This window comes from Scaptodrosophila lebanonensis, unplaced genomic scaffold, assembly GCF_003285725.1.
Source record: "Scaptodrosophila lebanonensis strain 11010-0011.00,11010-0021.00 unplaced genomic scaffold, SlebRS2 tig00000001-arrow-pilon, whole genome shotgun sequence".
NCBI lineage: Eukaryota > Metazoa > Arthropoda > Insecta > Diptera > Drosophilidae > Scaptodrosophila > Scaptodrosophila lebanonensis.
In genome coordinates this window covers 27,636,860-27,653,998 of record NW_022060529.1, presented here as the reverse complement: position 1 = coordinate 27,653,998, position 17,139 = coordinate 27,636,860, and the positions used below count along the sequence as shown (strand labels likewise).

At 38.9% G+C, this 17,139-nt stretch overlaps 3 protein-coding genes across 5 annotated transcripts; 1 reads left to right on the top strand and 2 right to left on the bottom strand.

Annotated features, from left to right (window-relative positions):
- The first annotated feature begins 237 nt into the window (after positions 1 to 237).
- On the top strand, positions 238 to 9,690 carry LOC115624304 (protein DR_1172). Of its 3 annotated transcripts, XM_030518930.1 has the most exons (4): positions 244 to 390; positions 1,409 to 1,420; positions 8,887 to 9,069; positions 9,132 to 9,690. In XM_030518930.1, exons 1-4 carry the CDS (start codon positions 372 to 374, stop codon positions 9,620 to 9,622), a joined length of 705 nt encoding a protein of 234 aa, XP_030374790.1. In that variant the 5' UTR covers positions 244 to 371; the 3' UTR covers positions 9,623 to 9,690. The 3 variants fall into 3 exon arrangements, with proteins under 3 accessions (XP_030374808.1, XP_030374790.1, XP_030374800.1); XM_030518948.1 differs by lacking the exon at positions 1,409 to 1,420 and having other exon boundaries at positions 238 to 390; XM_030518940.1 differs by lacking the exons at positions 244 to 390; positions 1,409 to 1,420 and adding an exon at positions 8,789 to 8,820.
- On the bottom strand, positions 1,702 to 3,114 carry LOC115624293 (activating transcription factor 7-interacting protein 1). Its single transcript, XM_030518921.1, has 2 exons — positions 2,920 to 3,114; positions 1,702 to 2,857 (listed from the first exon to the last, which is right to left on the bottom strand). The coding sequence occupies exons 1-2, from the start codon at positions 3,097 to 3,099 to the stop codon at positions 1,811 to 1,813; spliced, it is 1,227 nt and encodes a 408-aa protein (XP_030374781.1). The 5' UTR covers positions 3,100 to 3,114; the 3' UTR covers positions 1,702 to 1,810.
- On the bottom strand, positions 3,192 to 6,071 carry LOC115634443. Its single transcript, XM_030532152.1, has 3 exons — positions 5,030 to 6,071; positions 4,231 to 4,953; positions 3,192 to 3,227 (listed from the first exon to the last, which is right to left on the bottom strand). Exons 1-3 carry the CDS (start codon positions 5,165 to 5,167, stop codon positions 3,192 to 3,194), a joined length of 897 nt encoding a protein of 298 aa, XP_030388012.1. The 5' UTR covers positions 5,168 to 6,071.
- Positions 9,691 to 17,139: the final 7,449 nt, after the last annotated feature.

The following is a 17,139-nucleotide window of genomic DNA, read 5'->3' as shown; positions in this document are numbered from 1 at the left end:
CGTTTTGTATACATACATATGTACTATACATACATGTGTGCATGAATGTGTTGGAAAAACAAGTTCCACAAGAGAAGCAGCAGAACTGAAAACAGCAGCAATAGCAGCAACAACATTTCTAAACTCAAACAAAAAATGCCGCAACGTGTTCGTTGTATGTAGCTGCTGCTGGCGGCGCTTTCATTTTGTCTTTATACGATTTTGTGCTCTCGACGTTGGCGCACGTTTAAAAATAATCGCGCTGTAGGCAGAAAAAAGTCAATTTACATACATATATCGGGACTTGCTTCAATTCAAATTGAAAGTAAAACATAAACACAAACCCCCCTAAAAATTTGGTGAACCTTAGTGAAAAATTCAAAACATTCAACATGTTTAGCTCGTTTACAGGTAAAGTGCATGAATTTGATTGTGAAAGTTTCAAATTCGAATACTCTGTTATGTGTATTTTGTGTGAATTTAGAGACATACATACATACATATGTACATAAATTACGCAGTATACATATGTATGTAGATATGTACGTATTTATATACATATGTATTTATGTATGTACATAAGTATATGCGGTATACCAATACGAATGCATTTGAAAATGACGCATTCAGAGAATAGAGTATAGTTAGTTAGTATCCCATATTACATCATCAACAACAACTTGGGGATAGTGGAAGGACAGCTAATACCATCATCTATATACATACATACTATATGTATGAATGTATGTAGCAATATGCGCAGTACTTCAATGCTATAAGCTACATGTATTAATTGTTACTTACTACTTGATGAGACTTGGCAAGATATGCCAACGTAGGCCAATTAAGGCGTATATACGTAGTATGCATATAAATATATACATATGGATTCGTACATCCAAACAGATGAACTATAAGTAGCTTCGTACGCCCACGCCCAATTTGATGCATATATGTACATACATACGTATGTATGTATGTCGATAGATCTACATACATATGTATATACAAATGTATTTTCGTATTATGTGATTATGGCTGCCTGTATTCGCATAATTTTGTGTCTAGGGAGCATACAAATTATAGCTGTCCATGTTACTAGATATTGCGTATCAAACTGTGATATACTTATGTGTGTTCTATAATGTGTTATATTTGCCACGCAAAAATCGGAATCTAACATGTTTAATAAATAATTTATAACTTTGTTCACACAAGATACACATTACTGTAGATACATACATATATATACAAGTATACATACGTATATGTACGTATGATGCTGAGATCACCTTTAATCATAGTTTGTAAGCATATTGAAAGGAATAACTATCGATTTTTAGGTTTATAAGTATGCCTATATGTATGAATGTATGTACGTTTCCTTCGTATTAAAACTAAAATTTCTATTTCTAAACATTGCGTACAGACGCTTCAAAATGTAAGTAATTTCATTGTTTACCTTTTTTATTCCTCACTCAACAACATCGCACACATTTTTTCGTCACTTACTTATAAACATACTAGTTAGTATATACATATGTACCCCTATTTAGAAAAGGGGCTTGACTTGGCTTTAAAATACCTTTTTGCATTCACAAAAGCATCTACGGACTGTTCTTATCAGTGGATCATAGACAAAACATTTTCCAGAGTTCATAAATATTGTACACACACTATGGCAGCACTATTCACATTGGGAGATAATTGAAATTCCGATGCTAGATTGTTTAAATAGTGCGCTTGGATACACATTTTAATTTATTTTGGGCCCACAGAGCTTCCTTACAAAGAAACATACATTGTTGATTCAGGGTGTTTATACAATTTCTTACTCTTCATAGGGCAAGGTTCTTCGTTCCGCCGACACTGGCATATCTGGAGTTATGGAATCGACTGGGTTTTCCGCTGCTTTCAGGGATTCTAATACTTTGTTTTTATCGGATATTAGAGCTTTGGGCGAGGAAGCTTCTGGTATAGCCCTGACCGCTGGTTGGTCTGGCTGAGCTGTTTCCTTGGGTTCTCCAGTCGGTATCTCATCATTGACTTTCGTTACGTCCCCCTCCAATGTCGTTGGTTGATCCGATATTTGTGTCTCAGTCTCCGTTGCTGTTGCTGTCGCATCTGCTGCTGCCGATTCTGATGTCGCCGATTCTGCTGTTGTCGCTTCTGCGGCTGTCGATTCTGGTGGTGCCGTTTCTGCTCCTGGTTCAACAGAGCCTGGCGCTGCTCCTGAAGGTTGCTCAGTAATAGGTGGAGGTTCTTCTGTTGCAAGGTTAGCTTCAGTGGTTTCTTCAGTCTCTGACGTCGGTTCCGTATTTTCTCCAGTATCTGGACTTTCTGTTTGTGTCTCTTCTTGATCTTTTTCCGGCGATTCCCCAACTTCCGCTGTATGCGGATTATCAACCGGCCTCGAATCGCTTTCCACACCCGCCTGATTGCTCCCACCTTTTGCCGCATCGTGATGGAAGTGATGCAAATGTTCGTGGCTGTGATGTTTCTCGCCTTCCCTGTCATTTGTGGGCTGTGCACACTTCAGATCGGATTTTTCGCACACAAAGAACTGCTTTTCTTGGCAATTATCGTCGGTGACCAGGGTGTTGTTTTCCCTCAAACGAACTTCTAAGCAATCGTCAAGATTGGAGCGATGGGTGGGCTCTACCACAGAACTATCGCCCAAATATCGGACAACGCGCCCATTGCTGATATAGGTAAATCGACCCTCGGACTGCAGGTCATTACCACCAAACCAATAGTCCTCCATGTTGCCACGAGTGCGAAGGAAATTTGTAATCGCCTTAAATTCTTCTGACGTAGACAAGTCGGCAAGATTGAGACCCTTGCGCAAGCAATTGTTCTGCGCTCCAAACCAGTTCATCTTTTTATAAAGGATTAAGAAGTTTAGTAGTAACTTTATTTACTGGGAGTCTATCTACACACCTTTTTCATGGCAAAGTAGTAACATTTACCATTGATTTGGCGCAGGTACCGTTTGCCACAGGGACCATTAAGATTTTCTTTCTTCTCTTTTTTGCTTCCGCGCTTAACATTGCGCTCCAGAAATACCTCATCGGGATATGCTATGATGAAGGCCAGTATGACAATATGAAGGAACCTCATGACTGCAGGCGCCTATACAAACTGTGCGCATTCTGGTTGTTTCTTCTATTTATACACTCTTGGAGGCTCGAAAACCTCATTTTATATGCCGATCATTGCATGAAGTGCATGGGTACTTTCAATTGCCGCTGAAAGGGAAGGCGAATTGATTAATTAAAATTAAAGTTAATAGTGTTGCAATTGCATAGGTGTGCGGTTCATATGGTCCATATTATAATTTTAACAGTTGCGTTTGAATGGTGCTGATTTACTATACTTGTATATGGGCTGTGCAGTCAATTCTAATAAATGATTGCAACAAAATCTAATATTGTATACTACTATACATATTTTGTTTCGAGAATATGCCAAAATCTAGTCAATATCAGTTGTATAGTTGTATGATACAGATAATCGATAATCGATATCATACAGCTTCTTTACGCCAATATGAATTTGTAGAATAGGATAAAGAAGTCTGGTTTTAAAATATATTGGATTTGAATAACAATACAAAAGCATCGCAATATAGAAGCTCGTTGACTTCACTGATGTTGTGGAATTATTTGTACTATAAGTCGCGGGTTTTGACCATGGGTAAGCCAACAAGATATACTTGGCAGTATATAATATGGTATTTGGTGCTGCAAAACACACGGAATACCATTGTAATTCATATTAATTGCAAGTATACTATATAGTTTCAGCACAATAAAAAGTTTTCAATGAATCATAACAATGTAAAATGTATTAAGTTTGTCCCAAGCCTTCAAAATATTTATATAAAATGATTGAACTAACTACTTCATGCAATTGCTTGAAAACGAAACTATACTTAGATGTCTTTAAAATTCGAAAACCTCCTCGAATTAATTCGAACCACATTGATTTCGAATTGGTTGATTTATTTTTATAAATAACACATTCAAATAGTTTTGCTTATTTTAGCTATATCATATCTTTTTCAATTGGCCGGCGTGATTACGATGCTGGTGGCGCCGCTTCAGTGGCGGCATCGTTTGTTTCAGCTGTTGTGGCTGCCGCATCTGCCTCTGGTGCTGGTGCTGCTCCTCCTGCGTCTGTTTCTCCTGCTACTGGTGCTGCTTCTGTTACTTCTCCTTCTCCTGCTGTTACTGCTGCTTCTGTTGCTACCACATCGGTTGATACTTGCTCCGGTTGTCCGCTTTCCGCACCTGTCGTTTCTACAGATGGAGTGGAAACTTCTTCGAGTACTTCGGTTCCTTCAGATAATTCGCCGTTGTTGTCAGATGGCTCAGAAAGGCTTTCAGTGGTTGAGGTAGGCTCGTCAGTTGATTGTTCTTCGTCTGGTAGCTGACTTGGTTGATTTGTACCACCTCCGACAACCTCTTCTGAGGCACTTCCACTACCAGTTACTTCGCCTGTGCCGCTGCCAATTGGTGGCTCAGTTTGGTCATCAAATCCATCTTCGCTGCCCTCCCCAATATCGTGGTGGAAATGATGCAAGTGCTCGTGACTGTGATGACGTGGTTTCTTGCTTCCTTCGGAGTCGTCGCAGTAGCGCTCTGAGCATATAAAATACTGGCGTTCCATGCAGTTGTCGTCGGCCACAACTGTCATGTTGGCACGTATGCGCACCTCGAGGCAATCGTCACACTCCGAGTGCTCTGCCGGCCATACAATACTATAGTTACTGTAGAAGCGCACAAGTCGCCCATTGCTTATGTATTGAAAGCGGCCCTCATGCTGCAGGTCGTTGCCGCCAAACCAGAAGTCCTCCGTGTTTCCCTTCGAGCTGAGGAAGCCAATGGCACCGTAAAAATCTCTTTGATTACTAAGATCGGCCAGTGTGAGTCCCTTCCGAAGACAATTGTTTAGTGCACCAAACCAGTTCATCTGAATCAATTGCAATAGTAGTGGAGGATAGTGGGTAATGAGACTGCGTATGCTCCACCCTGCCCCAAATATTTACCTTTTTCACAGAGAAGTAATAGCACTTGCCATTGATGCGACGTAAATAACGACGCGTGCAGCCGGTAGCTGATCCCAGGAGCTGGTCCTTGGGTAGGGCGCTCAGCACGGCAAGGAGCCCAATTAGTAAATGCTTCATGTCTCGTGACCTATGCACCGAACTGTGTGCTCTGCCGTCACCCGCTCTTGTATTTATATCCTCTCCTACCGTGCAATCAAAACAGCATTACAGGTGTGCCCAATTAATTTTTGCGTTCGCTCGGGGAGCGTTATCTGGCTCTATGCATTTCAAAAGACCGAATCATTCAATTATCATAACCGTTTCAATAGGCTTGCATGTGGTGCATACAGTAGGGGATGGCAATGATTTGTAATGCATTGGGAATGATCTTGTTTATAAATTAATTGATTGAGTTCATTTACTTTACTACCTATCTACGAGTATTGTAAACAATTGCCGTTTTAGATGAAGTTTCGTTATGTGTTGACAAGTTTGTGTGCTTAAAACCATCCCACCTGACTGATAGATTCAATAACTTAATCCTTTCTACACAACATTTATATCAGAAACATTCTATTCAATTACAACATAATTGAAAACAAGAGAGAATGCTACAGTCGAGCAAGCCTGACTGTACCAAGTACGGGTTTGGTTATGCAAGCTCTTACTTGCTGAGTTCCTTGCGCTCATACAGACAAGATGGCTAATCGACTCGTCATCCTGATATACGAGTATACTTATTGGGGTCTGCTACACCTTCTTCTACATACATTCCCACTAAACTAGTATTTACCATTTACCCATTTACCCTTTGGATACAAGGTATGAAAAGAAACACCGAATACCATTTTAAATCTAGTAACTTCTTGATCACAACGAATGTTTCCAACTGTCTCTTACATAGATTGCATTTATTTGCACATTGTACTATCTAATTTTGTACCATCGGAAAAAGCCAATGTCGCTGCAGAGTTGCCAGCGATAAAACTCTGCTTATATAGCATAATACGTCATATAGAAAATGTTTGCTGGGTTTGTACATGTTTCTAGTTTACTAGTGTAGTACATACATATGTACATACATTTAAAGTAGGTGTGGTGCTATATCTTTGATATTGGCTGAGGCACGAGTGTGTCTGGTTAGTCTGTTTAAGGTTCGGTTCAATTATTTAATTGACCCTCCCGATAGCTTGCCTCATGCCATAACTTGTAAAAGTCTGTGGCACGTTACTCATGCAGCCAACACTATACAAGTATACTACCATACTATACATCTCTTACACAAATCTTGATGGCTTGTGCTGCTCAGTTATTGATTTACCTTTGGCATGACATCACGGCAACCGAACTTTTCCGACCTTCGGCTCGTTGACGAGTTGACCTTAGACAATAAGTTGACCCGCCGGCACGACGTACTTACTCTGAAAGCCACTCTCCATTTCTTTTTAAATAGGCGTGCGACATTTTTGTCTGCTCGCTCTGACGCTGCAATGACATCATCATCAGTCTATATACATACATAAGTGTGCACATACATACATATATACGTTTGTATATGTACATACATATATGTGTTATATTTGTAGCTCTAGCAACACAGTATACATACGTATCGATTCGGAAGCTATTTCTATCTCTCTAAAATTGTGCTCAATAGCTTAGTCGGTTTTTTGTCTTCCGAACTGAACTGGTGTGAAGTTTATTTGTGAAACCGAGTGAAATCGCAGCTTGCTTACCCATACACATGTACTTAAATACACTGACACACAATTTGGCTCAACTTTTACATTCAGCGATGTTTATGTCGCGCTTGAGTTCAGAATACAGATAGAGATGGGCATTCGCCGTTTTTAAAAATCATTTTTTTTTGAAAAACAAGGCACTTTATTTAGAAAATGAATGTTGTTTGAAATACACGTACTGGCGAAAATCGTTGAAAATACAATTAAAAAAAAAAAAAATATAAGAAATTTAATTTTGTACCCATCTCACACAAATTTTATAAAATTGTTCCATTTCAAACAATCGATTTTCAAATATGTAGTTAAGCAAGGTTTGGTTGACGTTTCTGCGCATTATCTGCGGCCGCAACAATAACGCCAAAAACAAAAAACCTCAGCTGTGATTCTTCGTATTTACTCTTTGCCTTTTGTTCATAAATCCATTTTACTTACATACATAATACATACATATAGCTGACCAGCTTCCAAGCCGGTTTTGTTGACGTATCTAGTCTTGAGCCCACATTGTTTTCATCTTTCTAGCTTTATTATGTTAACCACAATCACAGAATTTTAACGTGTTTATGTTTTATACTCGTATAAGCGTTTGCTTCTTTATGTCTCAGTATGTGCCTTTATTAAATTAATCTGCGTTGTAGAAAAGAATTACGTTGCATAAGGCCCCATTCCCTAGAGCGAGTATAGAGTATAGAGGCAGCGAAAATCGTAACTCTTGAGAAGTTTCGTTGGACCAGTCTGAAGCTATGGCTAACAGAAATTTAAAGAAATATACAAGTATGAAAACAGGGCTAGCTAACATTTTCGAATCGCAAACATTTTGTGAATAGCTCGCAGTCGCAAAAGGCAAAAGCTGTGTAAATAATATGTTGACGAATTCTTTTGCGATTTGAGAAATATGTACACATATTTCATTACATGTGCAAACTGTAAATAGTATGTGCATGGAATATACATATATATGTATACGCTGTATCCGAAGGGTTACTATAAAGTCTAGAAAACGCCAAACGCTTTAGCCAGCGAAAGGAGGTGTTACAGACCCTACTATGTTACCGATACAACTAATAATGAATTATCTTCGACATTCTTATGGAACCAAAGTAACATAAGTATATTATTTTGTAAGATTATTTTGTAATCAGTATAGCATCTGGGTAAATGCATTAGAATACCTGTATTCTATGGGTAAATGGTATGCATACATATACTTATACATACATATTGTACATGCTAGAGTAAGATGAAAATTCGTTTTCTTTTCTGAAAAGCTCTCCGCAATCACTTTGGTCTCGCTATATCGATCGCTACTCATATGAAAGCGGTTTCAACATGCAAAAGTGCGCCGTTAATAAAAACAAATACCGAAGGGGCCCATATGACATCACATACTATAAATTATTCAAATATTTTCGCTTTGTTTATTCTATATGCATATGTACGTGTATGTATGTATGTACATTGAGAAATGTATGTATATGTACATACACAGCATGCCATCTAGAAAAGCTTGAATGCTTAGCTGTTTGGATGTTTGTCTGTTTGGCTGTTAAGCCACTTGGCTGCTCAACCGTTCTGGTTGTTCGGGCACAATGTTTCTATTCGAGTGAGCGGTGCGCAGCGCACACGTCACTTTTTGTGAACACAATGCTGGTTGAGGTAGGAAGACGGAGCTAATTTATAATAGTTATAATTGCTTTATGATGCTGCTGTCCACAGCTGATGTCATGAATGTACAAATAAATCAAAATAAGTTTCTACGCCCTCTGAGGCAATAGTATCAAACACGATGCAAAAATGTCGCCCTGCAATTGAATGGAATGTAATCAGTAATGCCCTCTGAAATCCTAGCGTATTATTTGTTTATGTTTTGGCAATTAAGAACAGCAGCATTGCCATTAAGTGTGATGCATGAAATTATTAATAAGTCAACAATATTGATCGATATGATTACGCATGCTTGGTCATATAAAAGCTTGACTTTGAATGCAAAAGGTGCAGTCTATGCTTGAACGTTTTTTAAAATGAATCCTAGCAGGCACCACGAAAAAAGTTAAATCAATTCCCCTACTATAAAGGTATGATCTATAAATACTAAAACGCTCAATTACCTTACAGCTTCCCTAAAAAATTTGGGCGACAAGACCGCCAACCTGTTCAGCAGAAAGAAGGACGAGGCCGAAAAGTTGGCTAACGATAAAGCTACCGAAGCCCAGAAGTTAGCCGAGGAGCAGGCCCGAAAGGTTGGCCAATCGGTGCAGCAAACTAAAAGCGAAGCCGAAAATTTGGCCACAAGCACCGGTAAGTTTTTAATTCATTAAAACAATCATAATGCCTAATCCTAATTTTAAACACATCAACAGCCAAAGAAGCCGCCGCCCTGGCCAATGCTGAAGCCCAAAAAGCTGGTCAGGCCATCGACCAAGGCGTGAATCGCGCTTCGGCCGCCGTCAATCAAGGCAAGCAGGCTATCGACAATACTTTGCAACAGGCGAACACTGCGGCTCAGAACTCGAAGCAGGTGGCAGCCAATATTGCGGATGCCTCGCAACGGGCGGCTGTCAATGCCGTTGACCAGACGAAAAAGGCCGCGAATGAGGCGATTAACAAGAGTGTGAAGGCCGCCGAGAACGTGGCCGATCAGAAGCTAAAGCAGGCCGAGGGTGCCATCGACAGCACACTCAAGAATACAAGCCAGGCAGTAGACCAGAAGCTGAACGAAGCCAATAAGTACGTGGATCAGAAGCGAGAGGGTCTAGAAAAGAACTTGCACGATGCTGCCTCCAGCGCACAGGAGAACGCTGGCCAGCAGGCCACAAATCTGTTGGGCAAGTTGCACTTGGGCCAGAAGTAGAGAGGTTTAAGAAGAGCGACGATTTAAACAATGTCATTAAATGTAATTAAAATGCTTTAAAAATTGAACACAAAAAACTGCTTCAACGTAACAAGTGCCAGCATTGTGATTGTTAAATGTTGATTGATATATTTTTTGAGTAAGGAAATTTTGTTTAACAGCAGAGCAGCTTAAATTATCGATAATTCACATCGTTTGCCAGATATAGTACATATAAGCGCAAAAAGGTAAAGAAATATGAAACTTTAATAAAACTGTTTGTTACTTTGGAGCATTTGCTTAATGAAATCTCTTGTATGTAGAATGTACTATAAACTATATATATTTTTAACTTTTGCACAATAAAGTGAATCGTATTTTTAATCATTATTTCGGATTTTTTTATTACTGCCTTTTGTAAGGATTTCAGACTCGAGTGCCACCAACGCAGCCCTCCCCCCATCCCTCTCCACTACAGAATGTGTTCAATACTGTCCACATTTCAAAGGTTACATAGACCAAATCGGTAAATTCTTACTCCAGAACTACGCCTACAAACTGCAGCATCAAGTTCGCTACAAAATTAAATTTGAATTTTTTTTATATCGAAAAACTTGCACTACGTAAATCGACTCGTCTTGTCATGCTGATCAAATATATGTGTACTTTGTGGGGTCCTTCGTCTGTCTTTTATATTTTTTACTTTGCACAACCCCCAATCTTCAATAATATCAATATACTAACATGCATCTTTACCCATCATTGTTTATTTTTCTAGGAATACAACTAAACTCATATTGTGGGTGAAATGATTCATTCTACCGTTAAATATGGGCCTAACAACGATTGGGCATCATTTGTTTATAGAAAGCATAAACTGGTTTTTGTCTAAGCTAAGATGAAAGCTTTAAAGCTTTCCGCCCGTTACAACGAATTGGTTCTACTGTGTTGAGTTTAGAATGGCTTCACAATTAAGATATTCTTGCACTTTTGTAGTAGAATTCCAACCTGAAGGATTACATATATGCATAATAGGCAACTGCATGCAGAATGTGCATAAAGTAAATCATTTATCCTATGTGTAGGAGCGAGCAAGAAGTCGCACTTGTCAGAAATACGAATCCACATTATCTATATTTTTCAACCGATCGACTTCAACATTGATTTGATTGAATACAGAATAAACTGCATTCAACGATTTTATGCTCTAAAGCTAAAAGGTACAAGAGTATATTAGGTATATTAGGTAAGCCGTGACAGAGTCTACAAAGTACTATAATTGTATATATTCTATCTTCTATAAAAGCTAGAGACACTAAACTTAAGAACAAGATGCATAATATGAATATGAAGAACATGTGTTTTTCAAAGTTTTTCCTCTATCCCCCACTTCCCCACTATTAGTAATTTTCCATAGCTCCCGTAATTCTTAGAACTTTTTAATAAAATTTGGCAAACACTTTAAGTTAGTGATTGAGTCCGTATGCGAAGTTTTAGTATGATGGGTCAATTTGAAATGTAATCTATACCCAAGCTCTGTCCACAGGTGTTGTTGTTGTTGTTGCGGCATTGGATCAACTCATGCGCACATGATCACACACAGGCACGCATAGACATGCATAGACATAGGTACAGAGTATTTCAAAGTCGCTGCACCCGACTTTAGCTTTTCTACTTATTTTATTCGGGGGTTGATTAATTAAAGCTATAACATTTTGTAAATTGTTCAAAGGAAAAGTTTGTGTTATTCAAAAATGTTAAGAATATAGAAAAGCATCTCGGACAGTTATGACCTAGAATTATATACCTTCGAGTTCATATTATCCTTGGCCATAAACAGTACAAGTATCTGTCTTACCCTGATAGACTAAAGCAGCAATAAAAACAACAGTTGCTTACAGATTATGCACACATTACATTTACTGGTATAGCTTCATTTAAAATTCTCTCAATGAGTCTTAAGATGAAGGTACATACTTGTAAGACACACATCTCTTATACTTTCAGAGACCATTGCTTTCATACGGACAGACGGGCATTTTTAAATCGACTCGTCTTTTCATGCTGATCAAGAATATATATAAATACATACTTCACTCGATTAAGCATTGTGGACAGGGTATAATTAAAATGAAATAAAAATAATAAAAATATAACAATTATATAACACATATGTACATTGAGTCGTACGGCATCAATAGAATACATTTACATAAATATTGCGTCTATGTGTGTCTATGTATGTGTGACTATGTGCTTGTGTAAGTGGGCAGTACAGAGTTGAGCCAAAGCAACAGCAACAACAACAGCTGCGGGCAGAGCATTGACAGAGAGTACACTTATGGCTATAACTTCCTTGATATTAGACCCATCATCATGAAACTTAATATGAGGACACATAAGTCCTTTCTCGGAATTGGGAGAATCTGGATCTAGAGACAGATAGACGAACAGACAGACGAACAGACAGACGGACAGACAGACGGACAGACAGACGGACAGACAGAGGGACAGTTTTAATAACGACTCGCCTTGCCATACTGATTAAGAATTGCGCCTCTTTATGTGCGTTACATAAATTCGTAAAAAACTAGTATGCCCTTTTACACTTTGTGTACAGGGCACGAAAAAAAGAAAGAAAAGCTACATGGCCAGTTAGTACATAGTAGCATACATTAAAGTTTGAAATCCACATAAAGCTGAATGTCCAGTTAGTTGTTTATATGGGCTTCCTTTGTCTGCAGTCAAAGCCACAAATGTTGTTAACATGCTCAACTTTTTAAGCAAAATCGGTACAAAATATGAGCAGGTCGAAAAGTTTGAGCTTTTAATTATGCTCACAACTTTTGTTGCAAAAACTTTAAAAAACATTGCAACGTAAATTAGACACAAAACTCAAACTCAGACAACATACATATAGTAGAGTGTATAGAATGCAATGTGTAAGGCTTTCATATTGGCACCTAATGGCAGCCATGGCTGACAAAAATTTATGTAAACGCGATTTTTAATTTCAGATAAACTTGATTGTTGATTACGAGCAACGTGGGCGAGCCCGTGGTTGGCCATTTAGAAGTGATAAATGCATTTCATAGCGAAAAGGACACAGTTTGCAGTCCAATCTGCGTACCTGCATAACAACTGGAATTCGAGTTCAGGCTTACAGCCTTATAGCATTTGAGGCGGTTCCATTTGAAAATTTATGCCTTGACAAAATGTCATGCCAATTAGACGCAACGGAACGTTAAGGCTAAATATTGTAGTTGACTTAAATTTAAATGTTGTTAAGCTTTCGTTTCAAACGCAAACCCAAAGTTACCTCACCTAACGATCAATTAAAATAACTGTTTATCAACTCTTATTAATCATGTTTAAACATGCGCCAGGCTCGAACAGAGTGCCATGCACGCAGACGGTTCACTTTGGCGCCCGTGGATGTTAGGTTTTTGTTTTTGTTTTTGGGTCTACATGAAATTATAACACGCATGGGCAGCTCGCATCGCCAATCACCTCCCGCCATCGGCACATCTTCGAGGGCACCATAATAATGGAGAAAATTTGTGCTTTGGTATTCGTTGCATTCGCATATCGCAAACTTTGAGCAATTAGAGTGCGATATTTTTGAAAAATTAACTACAAATCCCCAAACACTTGTGTGGCTGAGTTTTAAATTACAGTTTCACGTTCTCCACTGCCCTCTGAGTGGAGTTGCATTAATCAACAAGTTTAAATTGGCACGTGACCGTAAAGTATGTGGCATGGTCATGTATGTATTAATGGCACAAACATTTATTATTTTTTAAAAGATAGCGATTATTATTAATTGAGAAATACGTTGTTCAAGCACGTGTTGGCCGACGATAACAATATTTCCTGTATTCCTTGACATAAACCATTTTCCATTTCCTACCCTACAAAAAATGTTGCCATATAAAGTCGACCACAGGCTCATTATTATGACGCACTATTTCGCCTTAAAATGGAACTAAGTTGGATTTATTGAAGTTTTTATAGCCTGTACCCAAAGGGTAAAAGGCTATATTGGTTTTGTGCGAATGTATGAAACACACAGAAGGAGGCGTGGCAGACCCCACAAAATATATTTATTATTTATCAGGATGACAAGACAAGTCGATATAGCTATGTCCGTCCGTCCGTCCGTCCGTCTGTCTGTATGAGCGCAACGATCTCAGCAAGTACAATAGCTAGGATAACCAAACTTGGCATTCAGGTTCCCCTAAGCCTCAGGCATCGAGTTTGTGATTTTTTTCTGATACAGCCCCCCACTCCCCCGCAATTCGTGGTTTTCCTAACTCCGGTACGCATAGGCACGTGATGTAAATGTATTCTGTTAAAACTGAACATAAACATGTCTTCTAATTTAATTTTTTTTAATTTCTTTTTTTTTTTAATTTTCTTAATTTAATTTTTTGGCCCCGCTTTTGGTAAAAGCTTCGAGCGCCCTTGGCCATTAATGTCATCTCTGCCAAAGTTCTGCCCGCAGAGGTTGTTCTTGCTGCTTTGATTTATTTCTGTACTGCATACATAAACGCATATAAACACGCATAGACACGATTCTGATTAATTAATTAATTAATTTGTTAAACTATAAATATTTCCTTTAAAAATGTATTTGTAAAATAAGTAAATATATTTTCCCCTTTTTTCTGGCAATGGGTCCTAGGTATTTAAGAGTTGAGCTCGCTCGAGTCTAGGATTCCTTTCTTGTTTTGATTCGAACCAGATAACTATAGCATTTACATACCTCGATAACTACTAGTACGTATATGGCCCGGCTAGAATGATTTGGGACTGCCCTCGTATCTGCCATAGCAGCGATCGGTGCAAAAATCACTCTTAATACAATTGATTTTCGGTGCACAGTTCATGCCGAAATCAAACTCAATCCCATTAAGACATTTTAAAGTTAGAAAAAATCGTATGTGGGGATATAGTATTTATTTTAGATTTTTAGCTCTGTTCAGAGCACCTTTACGATTGTGGCTCCATCGTAATTGACGTGCTGGCAACGGCGTTCAATAGCTGCATAAAATGCGTGCACAGTTGGTGTCGATGGAGTCGCCTAAATGTAATTTCAATGCCGACAGCCAGTTCGTACTATTGTATATATTACCCGCTGTACGAGTACAATGCTCTCTGGCCGACCAGCCGGCGGTAATAGCAAACGGAAGTAATTGAATTTCGTGCAGGCGAGTTTAAAGGCGATTGCTGTGTGCAATGTTGCAGCGCACACTTATTTCGCTACATTGTTTGCCGGTGGCCAGGCTGCTCTTAAAGCTCATGGTACGGGGATCAAGTCGTGAAACTTTGTTGTGGCATAAATCGAAGTTGCCGCCTGCCAAGCTTGAAGCGTAACGTGTACGGCGCCGCTCATGTGCCGCTAATAGTACGCATAGGTAAGCTTGTCTGCCGGCATGGGCCCCGTCTCCCGCTGGCTGACTGACAATTAATGAAACTATCTTGACAATGGTCGAGGCACTGTATGCTCCATTGATAGCGCACATCCGTGGCACTGCCGTCATATGAGTCCGTGTAGCAAGTTGAAAGCTACTTTCTGCGCACGTGACCTCTTTCAGACCCATTTAGATCCTTTCACATCAATGCCTGCCAGAAATTGAATACAGGAACAAGGTAGCGGCAAAGGTTAGCCCATGTGAGCCAATTTGAATTATTGTTTCAAGAGGCCAATTTGTCTGCTTTAGAGCCGCTTCTGAACTGACCTAAGAGTATGCAATGGCTCCACAGCCGTGTGACACATGAGCTTAGTGTCCTGCGACACGCATCAGTGGTTGGAATCGTATTGCCAACAAATTGTATGTGCAGTTCATAAATATATTCGAGAGGGTGCCTTTGAAACTATGTTTAAGGGGTCGTCTTATTTTGAGTTTTTAACTTGTGCTTAAATCTTTATAAATAGCTAGCAATATCTCACGTTATTCGCCAAATATTATGGAATAAAAACATTAAGGTTAATGTAATGCAGTCGGCAAATCCATCGGTTTATTGCAGAAGCAACCACAAAACAAAAATGGTCCAATTGTTGGAGGCAATGGAATATAAAATATACATTTGTAGGAATGCCCTAACTGGGTAATAATAGGAACACCCTGTAATCACTAACAATAATTAAGCAGTGAGCAAATAGTGATTGAATATTGAAGTAGTGATAAGTAATCGATAGTAAGGAATAACAGGGAAGTAACTGGGCAATTGATATTGACCAGCCGACGAAGGGGGACGCGAGTGAAATTTTGAATTAAGCGGACATTTGTGTAACCGAAAAATTGTAATAAACTTAATTAATCCAACCCATCAAAGTATTTTTATATATATTTGCAGGTCTTACCCGCATTTACAGAGCTACATATTTTTGCTAAAATTATATATTTATTTAGTATATTCTTTTTCTCTTTCGATTGTAATTATAGCTGAATTGCTTCTGTTTTCATCGCAGTTTGGTGCGACTAATTACGACTTGTGATATAAAAGAGGTAAGGGCTTGTCCCAAAGCTCTAGGATTTATAATACCTCAAAAACTATATCTCGTAAAACTTTAAATTTGGTTGGCATGAGAAGCGCAACCAACTTTACGTACATCACTAGTTTTCAGGAATGGGAATGATACAAGGCCTGACCTCTTTCTTTCTTTTACTTTTGGATGGGGCGAGGCATAGCTAAACGAGATAACAGGAATCCCACAACGTAAGTTCGTTCATGAGTATATCACCCGGTTCCATTCACGGCGCCTACCATCATCGATAAACCATGATTTCTAAATCACTTGCAAATTAAAAGTTCTATAAGAGTGGTCTCTTATCTAGAAAATCTCAAACTCTCGTGTTATGACCACATTTGCAGGTCGATTCCGCAGGATAAAATTAAAACAAGTGAAGAAGTTAAAGTCGGGACGGGACGACTTTGAAATACTCTTTGCACATACAGCTTTGCACAAGCACACGAGACACACAAACACACACATACACGCATAGACGCATAATTATTCTACATATGTATTTACTTGTATATGCATTTCAAAGTCGGGACACTCAACTTTAATTTTTTTTATTTTTTTATTTATATTATTATTCTATAGGTAAGAGTATTTCTACATATTATTTATATACATATATTTTGGTGTACGACTTCATATTCTATGGGCAAATTTGAAAAAATAACGTTTTCTGAATGGGATCCACCCGCAGTGGCATCCAAGACACAGCGCCTGCGCAGACGAAGTGGAACGCGGTCGGCGTTCAAAGGCTACTTAACCAGTGTGCTGGTCATACGGTGCCTCAGTACGACGTCGACTGGCGAACACCGCGCTTCAAGCGATTCTGGTTGCGTGCGCGCTCGTCTGTGGCAGTGTGAGTGTGCGTGAGTGATTGTCTTTAACGTCTCTAACGGTCCTTCGAATAATTAATAACGACGTGCAATCAAATAGCGAGTGCAGTAAATATTCCTAAAAGTTCGTACATTGTGTGTTGGGAAAGTTTTGTGTGAATGCTGTGACCGGATAA